This window comes from Lissotriton vulgaris, chromosome 3_1, assembly GCF_964263255.1.
Source record: "Lissotriton vulgaris chromosome 3_1, aLisVul1.2, whole genome shotgun sequence".
Lineage (NCBI taxonomy): Eukaryota > Metazoa > Chordata > Amphibia > Caudata > Salamandridae > Lissotriton > Lissotriton vulgaris.
In genome coordinates, this window is record NC_141689.1 from 714987214 (window position 1) to 715001908 (window position 14695).

The 14695-nt window shown below is 44.0% G+C and overlaps 1 protein-coding gene across 4 annotated transcripts in view; it reads right to left on the reverse strand.

The window, feature by feature from the left end:
* EPB41L4A (erythrocyte membrane protein band 4.1 like 4A) overlaps positions 1 to 14695 on the reverse strand; it is an 864386-nt gene that overhangs the window by 544033 nt on the left and 305658 nt on the right. For all 4 annotated transcript variants that reach the window (XM_086961016.1, XM_086961015.1, XM_086961018.1 and 1 more), the window contains exon 5: positions 5813 to 5910. In XM_086961016.1, the coding sequence (XP_086817142.1) occupies positions 5813 to 5910 (98 nt within the window). The remainder of the gene's footprint in view (positions 1 to 5812; positions 5911 to 14695) is intronic.

Sequence of the window (14695 nt, forward strand, 5' to 3'; positions counted from 1 at the left end):
CAGCTCTTGAGTGCTCTCTAACTGCGAGATACCCACAAACGAGGCCTAGTTCTGGAGGGGAGGCCTGGACGAGAGGAGGCCTAGATGGGGGCGAAGGCGAAGTTGTGTAAAGATTTGAGGGTTGTGGAGGGGGGTAGTCTGGAGCGTTCCTTTTCTTAGTAAATAATACTGGCGGTAATCCTACCCATCTCTTCCCTGGACCTCAGCATGCCTTGAAATTCAAGAGAGTACAAAAGAACATTATAGAACAAGGTATGCTATCACTAAAGACAAAACTTCTTTAGGCCAGATAAAATTCACCAGTTCAACTACTTTGATCATAAAGAAATGTTTGTCTAACTAGATTTATCTCAAATTACACACAGGTTTTACAACTGTAATTTTCAGGGCCCACATTCAACTTCTTGACTTTCTGTGCACGGTTAAAGATAAAGCTGAATCTATCCTGGCATTTAATTTGTTGTTTAGCTCTGGGCTAGGTCTTATACATAATGTATTCGGATGTAATTAATTGCTATAGCCTATTTTGTGCTAGTTATGATCATCGATGGAGTATGAACGTTGTCACAACAACTCTGCTCCTTCTAAATATCATCCTCACTCATGGAATGTATGATCACATTTATTAAGACATTGATGGCTTCGCCATCTGTGCCAGAGCGTGCAAATACCCAATGGCGTCCTGTCGCTAAAGGACCAAAAAGGAGCAACAGACACCCTACCACAAAGAGAGATGAGTTCTCAGAGCCTTGCGGAAGTGCATATGGCTAGGTTTTGCACAAGTAGGTAATGAAAGACTCTTCCAAACCTGGGCAATGGTGACAGAAAAGCTTTGGCCACCAGAACACACTCAATGCAATCTAAGGGCCATATGTATCATAGTTCCGTTTTGTGAATTCCAAATAGCGAATTTTAAGGAATCGCTATTTGGAATTCGCAAAACGGTATGTATGTACAAAATCGCTTTTTTATAGCGATTCCTTACCATTCCTAATTTGCGATTAGCAAATTGCTAATCGCAAATTACCCATTCATTTCTATGGGCCAGGAGGAGGAGTTTTTTCAAGGGTGCAGGGGTGTCTCAAGAACACCCTGCTGCACCCCTGAAAAAGACATTTGGGGGCATATGGCGCACATACATGCCCTAAGGGCATGTATGGGCGTCATATGGCACCTTTGGTTTGTTTGAAAAAAGCATTATTAAAAGAATTCGCAACTTACCACCAACTAGAAGTTGGTGGTAATTTGCGATTCCTTAATGGCATTTTTTGCATTTTTTTTCTTTAATACATTGCATTTAAGGAATCGCAAAATTTGCGATTCCTTAAGTGCAATCGCAAAATAAGGAATAGCAATTTTTGCGATTCCTTATTTTGATGCAAAAATGTTTCATACATACCATTTAGGTATTTAGCATTCACAAAGGCTGAAATTTGATACATATGGCCCTAAGTCTAGTAACCAGGAATCTGGAAGTAGGGCCAAGCTGTCTGGGGAGGGACTAGCGAGTCAAAAAGGAGGTCATCTAGTTAGATGGCCACGCGACATGAGCTGCTTTATGGCCATACCTTAATGCCTTAAAAATACAGGTAACCAGAGTAAGTTAATAAAATGGGATGAGATGCTAGCATATTTTGGAAGGCCTAGTCAAAGCCTGGCAGCCACGTTCTTAATAAGTTGCACTCGCTGTCAGATGAGATGACAGACTGTGCAATAGTGTAATCTACTAATAATGAACGCCTGCACCACGGTTTCATGGATGTGGTGGGCACACAAGGATGAAGTGTTTACCAGAACAGGTAGGCATACATTTGTTAATTTGAAACTCAAGAGTAAGTTTGGTATCGAATATGACACCAAGATTGCGCAGTATGGTGCTTGGCTCAGGACATGTGCCAGTGCTATGAAAGTAATATTATTTTTGTTTTATGCATTGCTAAACATCTTTACTGCACATTGTGAATGGAGCTAGAAGGCTTGCATGTGCCCAAAGTGATTTCAATCTGTCTTTAATACATTTAACGAAGGAGGACCATGTGTAGATCTTTCTCTACATGTTATTTACAAGAAAATCTAGTTGATCACAACAATACTCCAACTTTACAACAGGTTTATGGTAGTAATATCATTGATGATGTCTTGTATGATGTCACCAAACCGTGCAGGTGATGTGATTGTGATGTGATGAACTGGTGTATTTCAGCCTTTTTAAATTTATTAGTACATATGCATAGTAAATAACTATAACAAATAACAATAATTTTAGCAGATAACCATAAATTCCATTAATTATTTGAGGCGATATTTGGGATTCGTAATGATAAAGCTTAGAAAGAACCTTTTATTTGCTTGCAACCTTGGCCAAGAACCCAATGCAAGTATGTCCACTAAACTGTCACAACAGGGCATCATTGCCTGTGTGCACATGCTTCACTTAGGCACTGCCACAAAACTCACAGGAAAAAGTCTTGGGCTGTGTCCAGCAAGTGTCAGTCAGAAGGTTTGGCCCTATGAGTGGCATTTTGATCATCGCTCCCTGTCACAGCTCCTTAGATGTGCACAGGTGAGAGGGGTGGCCTTCGGCACCTCCCTAAACCTCAGACCCTATAGCGAGCCTCCTGATTATGATCTTTCACAATGCCCCTCAGGTTTTGGGCGGATGGCATGATCTTTGGACATGACCTGCACTCAGTCCCCTGGTGAAAGTGAAGCAGGGTTGGGGCTTTTGTCACATGGGTTGTACTCCCAGATGTTGGGTAAAGAGTGGGGCTGAAGAACGGTAGTAACCAAGGAGGGATGTGGGAACAGCCCATATATTCTTGACCCCTTCTCACAGAGAGTCATAAGGCTGTGGCCGCACAGGTTTGTGGGTACTTGGCCTCTGGTCCTTGCTACAGAATCTTGCAACTTTGCCAACAGAACAGGAGCGAAGGGGACCGTGGGAGATTTATGACCCTAGATTCAGACTGCCTAATCTGTGAGTCCCCTCAGTTTAATGCCCTTATTCATACCTCAGCAGAGGCACCCCCTGTTCAGAAACGTAAAATCTGGAACCAAATCAGCATTCCTTATACCAGTGATAATTACTTTCGAAAGCAGTGGTGGTCAGAAAATAATGGGAGAATAGAATGGTGATGGAGCACAATCCCAGTCAAGCTGAATTCCCTGTCCACCAGCTGGGGCTGTTGTGCCGCCAATGGGGAAAAGTGCGCCTCGAAGAACACTGAGCATCGGGGAACTCTCAAGATTCACTCTGCAGAGCATGCAGGGTGACAGGAACACTCCAGGGATTCCCCAGAGGCTTGAGGTCCAAAAGCACCATAGGGAATACTGCAATATGTTTCTAGTGGATGCGCAGTTACCCACTGACAAAAGGGGAATCACCTTTCCTGGAATCCCTTGTGTGCAATGTTTAGCAGTTAATTGTGTGTTTGAACTAAATTATGTTTTATTTTTAACAACAATATCACTGTCCAGAGGCTGATTTTATAATTGGCTTGATCTGTTTCACTGCCCTGAGGATCAAGTGCTAGAGGGGTCTACTTTGGGCTCATTTGAATAGAATTCTAAAACAGATGTGTCTTAGAAGAGAAGACATTCTATGCATTATACCTGAAAAGGAGCCCAAGACTAAATGTATGGATTATACATCTGAAGGCCCGAGGACTGTAAAAAGGTAATTTTTTAATGTGGCATCAGGACACCATGAGAAAAAGACTATATTTGCTACAATGCGCAGCGACCTCCCAAACCAGTTCCCAACTCCTAACTCTAAATTTACCAAGGCAGATCATCTGCCATGCTGAGTCCACTTTATCCTATCTCAGGTCTGTGACCCAGGATGTGGAATTGAGGGTCATGAACGCCTTTTTCGGCACCTAAGCTCCACCAACAGGTTGTGAATTGATCTAACAGAGTTAGGACCACTCAGTGCACAATACTAACAGGCTATCTGAAGTTCTTTAATCCTCAGACAGGAAACAGTCATTATCACTTGGCCATAACCAGGTGTGACCGTTACAAAGAATCCATTACCACACATACACCTTTAGCACAAATATGCCATCACCACACATGCTTTTAGGACGAATTTTGCTTTTCATTCTAAAGACATGAATGATAAAATGATATGCGAGATAAAGGAATAAGCGAGGACAGATATGTATGCTAAAGGCATATGCAAGGACAGTCAGAGGAAAAACGAAGATTTACTAACAGATGAGCATGCTGGGATTTGTAGGCCGAAACAGGTCGGTGTCGGTCAAGGCTATTGGCTTCCTCCTACTGACTCTGCTAACCTTAAAACACTGCCATGTCTGCGTGCCTCTATACTGCGCCTACCCGTAAAGCACCGCCATGATTGCACGATGTACAATATTAGCAGGCTTGATTACTGCAATGCCCTTTTGCTAAACTCTCCGGAATTTGTACTGGATAGACTGCAGAGAATCCAGTCAGCAGCTGCCAAACTAGTACTGGGTCTTCCCAGAAGAGCCTCGGCATCTGCAGCCTTAGCAACACTCCATTAGCTTCCCTTGAGACAGAGAGTACAATTTAAATCTCTCTGTCTGGTTTTTAAAGCCCTTCATGAGATTGGTCCTCTATTCCTGCGTAAAAAATTTGACTGGTACACTCCTTCTAGAAGTCTTCGCTCCTCCTCGGCAAGACTGGTGAGGATACCTAAATTTAGAAGAGTCAGAATGGGAGGTAGACTGTTTGAAGTGGCTGCGGCCAAGCTCTGGAATAGTCTGCCCTGTTTAATCAGACAAATTCAGGAGCTTCTCCCTTTCAGAAAAGCCATTAAGACCTGGCTATTTCCTACATTCTAGTTGCCGTCACAATGTACACACTCCCATTCCTTGAGCTGTTCAGCGCCAGGATGCCTGTCAGGCGATAGTGCGCTTTATAAGTTCCATAAAATAATAAATAAATAAATAAATAAATAAAAGCGTGCCTCTATACTTTAAGAGCTTTGCCTTGCCTACCTGTAAGAAAGAGTAATCTGTTCAAACTCATGTGCCTTAATCATAAAGCACTTTGGGAATTGGCCCCACAAACCTTTGTACGAGGCTTGCATGGTACTAATAGGCAGTGAATTGGGGTCTATGCATACAGCATTGCTGAACCCACGGCGCACACGTACGACCAGGTATGAAGGTCTTTTATTTTCCTACCTAGCCCTCCACCATTGAAACAGTCAACCCTTTCATATTCGCTCTGGTCAAGATATTGGAAGGTTTAAATATTTGCTGAAAACATCACTTTTTTAAGTACCATCTGCGACCTCGCCCATAGACTGCTGTAACGCACCAGGATACTCCTCTGGGAGTGAGTTGTTGTGCTATACAAGCTTAGCTAACATAACATAACACAACACAACACCTGAGACAGTCAGTGTCAGCACAATTCTGCCACAGCACGACTTCATCAGATTTTTAAGCCCTCACACAGCATATCCTACTTTCCCTTTATAGGACATACCCACCTGTGCACCACACCAATCAAACATGCAGGCTCAGACTTGGAACGGTTTCAGAAAAGGAGAAAATTAGACATGTTACACCCGCAGCAGGTGCACGCTAAACAAATTCCAGATAACATAACATTGCATAACGTGATATTCTTTAACATTTTGATCTACAAGAAAAGTGAAGATACAGTGATAGGCAATGGTAGAGGTGTCTATTACCCACTACAATCAGCGGTCAATTACTGATGCTTTTACCTTAGGATGCTCTTGAGGAAAGGACTAAACATGCTAGATGCTGTGCCTAAGATGTAGTACTGTGTTGTAATCACCAGACACACTTACACTGAACTGCATATGCTCCCAGCTGAGCAGCAATATTAAAAGGACAGGGGATGCGACCTTGCAAGACATCTTGCTTCACCTGGAGAAAAAACTGGTACCTACAAGAAACCGAGAGAAAAACAAGACTCATCATCACAGTCATAGAACCTGCATGCTGGTGTGATCAGTGCATACATTTTCTTTCATTGTAACAATTCATAAATGCAGCATTTAAATCCTACCCTATTTCTTTAAATAGGTTCACTTCAATGGCTCTATCTAGCAGCGCTTTGAGGCAAACTTATTGCTGCTGGGCATGTCAAAACCTCTTGCAGTAGTAAATGGTTGTTTATTTCTACTATTTGAGCTATTACATTCCTGTAGCACACGCTGCAAACTTTTTTCTGTCCCACAAATTTTTTTCTGTATTCGAAAGAGCTTTCATTACAGAACCAGAAATTTGTAAATTATTAAGATTAAACAACCATACAAGGCAAATATTCCTGCATCACAACTGCCTCCCAGGAGCTCATACATCTGAGCAACAATTCTACTGCTGCTAATTATACATTTTTTAAAATACCCCACCACCATATGTGTACCTTTTAGATGTAAATAGGTGACGACGCGCGTATTTCTATTTTCTCTTAAGAACATTCGCTTTAAGGGCCATATGTATCAAGCCTTTTGCGATTCGTTAAGGCCGAAATTCGCAGAATTTCGGTCTTAGCGAATCGCAAACGGCCTTTTTACCGATTTTTGAATGTATGAAAAATTAGCAAAATAAGGAATCGCAAAAAATTGCGATTCCTTATTTTGCTTAAGCATTTAAGGAATCGCAATTTTTCGATTCCTTAAATGCTATGTATGAAGCTTTTCAAAATTGCGATTTCAGGTTTAGAAATCGCAAACTACCACCAACTTGTAGTTGATGGTAATTTGCGATTTCTTGTAAATATGCACAATTGTGCATTTGTGAGGGTGGCATATAACGCACATACATGCCCATTGGGCATGTATGTGGGCCATATGCACACACATGTAATTTACAGGGGTGCAGCAGGGTGTCCTTGAGACACCCCTGCACCCTTGAATTAATTCTCAAATTGCGATTAGCAAATTGTGAATTCGCAATTTGAGAATTATTCCACAGTCATTTCTATGGGCCTCCTGGCCCATAGAAATGATTGGGAAATTATTCCTTATTTGCGAATTCGCAAATTGCGAATTCGCAAATAAGGAATGATTGGAAATCGCAGAAAAATAGCAATTTTGTACATACATACCATTTAGCGATTTCTAAATAGCGATTCCTTAAAATTCGCTATTTAGAAATCGCAAATGGTGATGATGATACATATGGCCCAAAGATCGGAATAATGCAATTCGCTAAAGGGCAGTGAGTGCACTTAAAACTTCACTTCAGCAACTAAAGACTGACATCTCTCAAAAATGAATGAAAACAAAGATAAACAGATAAGAAGTGGTGGTATCGAAGTTAAAAAACATAGCTTCCCCTAATGCTTGAGCCTGGAGACTGACATGAACATCGTTGATAAAACGCACCCGATTGTGATGCTGCGAATAATCGTCAGAAGAAATATGTGTTTTCTAATTTGTAATGCAGCGAGGTTTTTCTCACTCTTATCTACTCACCGCAATCATATTGTAGAGAGAAACATTATGTAAAAACACGGGCCAGTGTCAATGACTGAATCAACCTATGCGGTTTTATATCGAGCAGTGATGATGAACAGACCTGCATTTCTGGGCCCTGTGCCATGTAAACAAAATTAATTTACTTCTAAAACAGATATTATTTCTTGGAAAAGAATGAGGTTTATGAATCATAAGTGCGAAGGAGCAAGAGATGAGCTTTATGGATTCTAAATCTGAAGGCCATAAAACTGCGATGGCTGCTTTGCTTTGGATTTTGGGAGCTGGAAACAAACATAAATGGCAACCAATGATTGCCCGCCTCTGAGCCCATGGAAGCGTGGAGAAGCGTGGCGAGGGTTATCGATCCTCCACCAGCAGCAGGCACGAGCTGAGGCAGGGATTCTCCTCACAGTAATGAAACTGATGACGTGGCCTCATCGCTGCTTTACATCCGGGTCAAAGGTGAGCAGGGTATCAGTCTAAATGCTATGAAGCCAGAAAGACGGTACTGTTTGTGAGTCCACCATCTTAAAATACCATTACGATAAAGATATCAGCATTAAGGACACATGTGACACCTGCCTAGGGCTGTAGCCATAGAGGGGTTCCTGGGGCCCGGCCAGCCTGGGTTGATTTTTGCACCCCCCACCCCCATTTAAATATGGTAATAATAATAATAATAAAAACGATGCACAGTGTATTGTATGAATGTGCTACATATGAGTAAACCATTGGCTGCCCCACCCTCCCACACACAAACACATTTATTCCATTTTTTAACCTTCGAAGTTTTCATGGCCGGTGATGATAAAAGATGCTGAAAAGCAAACAAAATACCTTTTTCTGTGACCAGTGTGTGTGGCGCAGCATGTACAGAAGATGTGTGAGGCTCCTACTTCGGGCAGCAGCTACAGTGGCACGGATGTGTGAGGGGTCACCGCAAGTTAATTATCGATGTTTCTGCTGCCAAACCAGCGTAAAGGTGTATTTTAGCATAGAGGTCATTGACACCCTTCCCATGCCTCTGGGAAGCAACTTTGACTGCATTTTACTGTTCTACGATGAACTGCGGCATGCAGTCAGAACCTCTGAGAGCCTGACTAGTTGAAGAGCTGTACTGCAGGAATAAAAAAAGTATGGGCTATTATTTAGTGTGTCGCTGCCACGGATACAGCGACAGGAAGGTGCTGCAGACTAGGGGCCTTATTACGAGTTTGGGGGTACGACCGCTGTAGAACCGTGTACGCCCCCGCCAACAGCGATGGTGGTCGAAAGACTGCCATATTACGAGTTGACCACTTGGCTGGCGGTGTGGAGGTGGGGATCTTGCGGCGGTGGGGAGTCATTTTTCCAAATATATCGATGCCTAGGTCTGCATTTCAACTGCATGTGTATCAGATGCACACATATGCGTGATATATGTGGTAAAATACCATATACCCATCACCCGGGTCCAGCCCATACGTGGGCAGTGCAGGCAATGGGTATATGGTACGACAAAGACTCAACTGTATATCGCCACACACAGGGTCATAATGCTCAGGCTGAAGATCCTGCTGTGAAGGGGGGACCTGGAGACAGGGATCCACGTCGGACTCTGCTTGGAATAACAATAAAGGGGTTACGCGCCCCAAATCCTTTGTCACCGCCACCTTGAAGCAGGCGGTTGAACCGCCGAGGCCCGCTCGTGGATCACGCAACTTGTAATACTCATGGAGATGCAGCTCCCCTATACTGCCCTATGGCGGCTGCCTTTCTCCGATCACGAACCCAAGCGGTCGGTGGTCTGCTCACGGCCTCGGAAGTCCAGCGGTTGTCTTCCTAAAGCCAGTCTGCTCAACTCGTAATAAGGCGGTCAGACCAACAAGCTCTCCACTCTTGGTCTGCCACTGCCGATATGGCGGTCGAAGAGTCTGCCAAACACGTAATATGTCCCTTGGTCTTGGCAAAATTTAAATTATGCTGGTATAATTCACTTAATTTTTGGAATTTCACATTATACTTGCTATGCGAAATTCATGAAATTACTCTATTATGTTCCATCGCTTAATTATGCAGCATTTTGTGTCAAAGTTATAGCATAGGAGTGCAGGAATAAGGCACGCAACCAGAACGTGAGCAGCCATTGTTCACGGCAACTGTGCTTAACATGGTCTTTGTTATCAAAAATTGATGCAAGAAAGCATTTTATGCTAATACATAGCCCTAAAGGATAGGTTTGCATTTTGAGTGCCTACATATAAATTTGTGTAATTTTCCTGCAATTTCACGTAATTATGCAAAAGTAAATTACCCACATTTCACACAACTCTACTACACACCTCCATTTTTTAGCCCGAACTTAAAAAGAACATACTCCGGGAGTAGGTTTCTGCAGCGGTCCTCAGCAAATCAGAAAAGCTCACTAAAACAAACCTCATGCCAGTGACCTTAAAAGGGTGAAAGACTGAGTTAGCCTTATTAGGGTTTTATTATGAGGCATGAGGTTACACTTGGTCTCTACAACAGGTGCATCAAACCTATGTGAGACTGATATTACATATTCGAAGGCAATAGCAGTCTTAACACTGGCACTGTCATAACTGTCCCAGGACCACACTGTCTATGAATGCATCACATTCGTTGCTCAATTTATTTTGATATAACAAAGTGCCTAAGCTTAGAAACTGTAGAGAGGATCACGGGTTACAGAACACCAGGAGAAGGGTAACAATTGCAGACATCAGGCTTGATGCACAACAAAGCACTATACATGTAATTTCCATACCACCATTGTTATTACAGTATCTTGAACAATGTACTGATTGCTGTATGCTCAGCAAGGAGGAAGTCTGCGTCTTCAGAACTAAGCTTTTAGTTCAGTCTTATAGGCTGTAAGATACCATATCTCCTATGACTCAGAAACTTAATTTAGTAGGAAGAAAAAGTAAGATTTAAGCAAAGAGATGTCGTTCCATATTATCAATGGAATTTCAATATTTCATGTAATTTATTGAGGCCAACTCCCGTTTCTAATAATGCCCACCCTTTTTAAAAGATTCTTTTTAAGAAAAGTCACCATTTCAGTGCAGGTGGTAAATTAATGCGGTCCCACAAGAAAAGTGAAGAGTTTACTGCAGCCCGGGGCGGTTCCTCCATTTGAGTGGAGGAGCGTCACACCACAAGTCCCAGAGCTGAAAATAAAATGGTAATAACTGTTGACTTATTACCAATTTATTTTTCAGCAACCATTCCCGAACTAAGGCCCCCATTAGGATGGCGGGCGGACTTTGCCCGCCCGCCATCCCATCGTGTAAAGGGACCACCCGCCATAAGGGCGGGGGTCCAGTGGCGGGAATTAGGATGCACCCGCCACAGTAACGGGCGCATCCTGTATTTTTAACATTGCGGCGGGACCGCAATGTTAAAAATACATGTTGTGCATTTCAAAGCACAACGTGACAGGCACCGCGCGGTACCTGCCACGTTGTCCTTTGAAATGCCATGTGCACCTCCCACGCCCCCGAGTTGCAATGGGCCCCCAAAGTAGACTCCGCATGCCTTTGGCATTGGTAAATGCCCATCCAAATATGGCTGGCGGTGTCTGATAGACACTGCCACCAGATGAACCCTTTTCCGCCCCGGTCGCAAGGCGACCGGGACTGAAAAGCGTCAGACGGTCTTTCCGTCTGCCACGGACCGGACCCCCCAGCCATGCTGATATGGCGGGGGGTCATTCCGGCACGGATTGCGTGCGGATCGCCCCCACCAGGCCGGCTGTGGCTACCGCCGGCCTGGCGTGGGCGATGATCCCACCAATCCCAATGGGGGCCTAAGTGTCAGGACGGGGCGGGCCAGTGCTCCAAGTAGGCTGCAGGGAGCTGTGCACTGTAAAATACACATGTCTCTTCGGCCGACCGTCTTGGAACGGCCAGCCAGACATACACATTTTAATGTTCTCTAACCTAGCTGTCTTGGACAGCTTGATTAGAGAAAGAGCAGGTCTCAGGGCTCTTGTGAGCACTGAATGAAGCAGCTCTATCCAATCCTGGCGCTGCTCTTATGCTGTGAGAGAAGAGTTAGAATTGGGTATTGCCGTTTCCTGGTCCGGAGCTTCCTGAATACACCAGAGGGAGGAGGACATCGCACTGCAAGGAAGGAAGGTAAGTTAATTTAATTTTTTTATTTTATTGTGTCCCCCGTCCCACCCTCGGTACATGCCAGTCACTACTGCCTGCAGCCACAAACAGGAGTGAGGCACAAATGTGCAGAGAAAGAATAGCCATTTCTCGACATATTCTGAACTTCTAACATGCACCATGGCCACATTTCTAGACAGATTTCACCTCCCTTTCAACTCCAGCGTGGTCATAATTAAATAATGAGGAAAAAGCGTGAAGCCCGACCAAAAGCTTTCCTCATTGTTTCCTCATAAAACATGTACTTTTTCTGGTTTTATGAAGACTTGGGAACCTTACTCACAACAGGGACAATAAGACGGGGGCATTGTCATTGGTTCAGGGACATTGACTTCAGAGCACTGTTTTTGACACACTGACACAGGAATAATAAAAAAAGGCAACAACAATAAACTAGGGCCCAAACATGCTGTATGGACACTGACACAATGGCAATGATACTGAACTGAGGCACTAATGTGAGGAAAATGACAAAGATACAATGACGGGGAAGACTTTGAAACCAACACGCTGATCCTAGGACCATCATATGTGAACATTTGCAAAGGAACACTGACAATGGAACATTGAATTTCACAAAAGAACACTGGTTTAAGGATGCTGGCACAGTGATATTGAGAAAACTACAATTCAGGGTCAAAGAATGAATGGAAAAGGGACATTGACTTTGGGACATTGATGAAGGAATACTGATATTGAGACACTGACACAGTTACTGATAAATTGGCAATGGAAACTGGGACAAGAACACAGACTTGGGGAGACTCCCAATGGAACACTGACAAGGGGACCCTGGCACAGGCAATTTGGCAATGGCACATGGCATGGGAAGGTGACAAAGGACAATGATCATGGAAAACTGATACTGTTAGACCTGGCATCCTTGGGGTGGTCTTTCCCAAGACATTTTGCCTTTTACCTCCTGTTTTTGCTGATTCTTTTTGTTGGCCTTGGGACTCTGAGCACTTTACCACTGCTAACCAGTGCTAAAGTGCACGTGCTTCTCCCCTAAACATGGTGACATTATTTATACCTGATTGGCATATGTAATTTACTTGTAAAGTGGTATACCATATACCCAGGGCCTGTAAGTTCAATGCTAATAGTGGGCTGCAGCACTGATTGTGCTACCCACAGAAGTAGCCTTTCTAAACCTGTCTCAGGCCTGCTACAGACGTGCCTGTGTTTGCAGTTTACTGCCACTTCAACTTGGCATTTAAAACTACTTGCCAAGATTTAAATTCCCCTTTTATTACATATAAGTCACCCCTAAGGTAGGCCCTAGTTACCCCGAAGGACAGAAAGCGATGTAAGTAAAAGATAGGACATGTACCGTGATGATTTACATGTCAGAGTAGAGACAAACAGCCAAATTCGTTTTTCACTACTATGAGGCCTACCCTTCTCCTAGGTTAGTATTGGGAATTCCCTAATGCCTTTTAAGTGGTACTTCCTGATAAGAGAGGAGTAGCTTTTTCATGCTTTATATCTTTGGATAGGTATTAATAAATCCTCCTTACTGGTGAAGTTGAATGTATCATTACTAGTTTAGAAATACCACATTTAGAAAGTGGAGATTTCTCTGCACTTACTATTCTGTGTGCCTTACAGCCTGTCTCCAATACACGTCTAGGCTGGGTGACAGCTGAATTTGAGCATTTCCTCTAGACAGCCACAACACAGTACATTCAACAGCATCTGCATTCATCTGCATTATGATGGGTGTTCCTGGGCAGATGAAGAATGGGAGGGGTTGGCACTTACACTTCAATAGGTAGTGTCCTGTTCACACACAAAGGGCTGATTACACCCCACAGACAACCTGGCAGACAGAACATGGTTGAAAGGATTTCTTGTGCACTTCAGAGAGCTCCTTTGAAGTCACTCCCTACAGCAAAGGAACTTTTGGGTATAAGTACTTGGTGTTTGTCGCCTATGATCTTCTCGCTTGCGCTGGAGCTCTTTGGCTTGTAAACTTGTCAAAAGCACGCCCATGCAGCGCTGCGATTTTGGCAAAGACCTCTGGTGGTCTCATTATATGCCGACGACATACTTCTTTATGTACGTGAGCCGGCTACGCATCTCTCGGAGTTACTGCGTGAATACCTGGAATTCGAGAGATAGTCCACTGTCTTCCCACCGACTGCTGGCACCCAAGAGGTGGAGCTAGATTTCCTGCTGTTGTGATCAACTGACCCAGTGAAATATTTAGGGATATGGCTGCATAGGGATCCTGACGGGGTACTCTCCATGAACTATGGCCGAGTCATTACACAGATCACTGACAAAGCGGCGCGGTGGGCTAAATTGCCTTTTTGGCTAGCTTTTTTTTTGACAGCATCGCAGTAACTAAAATGACAATTTTGCTCAAACTCCTCTATTTGTTGGTCAACATCCCCATTTAGCTGAATATCTCATTATTTAATACGCTTCAGTCGGCCATACAGACCCACATCTGGAGAGGCAAGAAACCCAGATGCAGTTGGGGCGTGCTCGCACAACCATTTGAACGGGAGGTTTTGAAGCACCTGACATGAGGCTGTACTATTTGTGTGCGGACTATTAGTACTACCCACAGCGGTACCTGCCACATACTGCAATTGGGGCGGACACTGTGAAACCGGTTCTTCTGGTAGCAGCGGCACTGTCGGGAGGGGGGGTTGCGGGTGGGGCAGTCCAATAAGTGAAATCAACTCTGTTCAATTCACTGCGTGGGCATGGAAGACTCAGGCTAAGTGGGCGCAGCTGGATTATTTATATGCTCCGGCGCTACCGCTTGCTGTGCAACCGGATATTTCCACAACTCAGGAGCAGGCAGCCTTGCGGGCACTTGGGGCAGCGGGGATCAAACAGCTGGGAGACCTGTATAAGAATGGCCGGTTCCGGTCACTTCTGGACTTGCAAAGTGGGCGGGATCATAGTATAATGCTGGGTTTCAGGTATGTCAGGGTGCGGCAGGCGGTCAGATCTATTTTCCCTGACTATCCAGTAGAGCCGAGAACACTGATGGCAATGCAGGCGGTGCTGGCGGGGAAAGAACGTAGGAGTCTGATAACTAAATTGTACA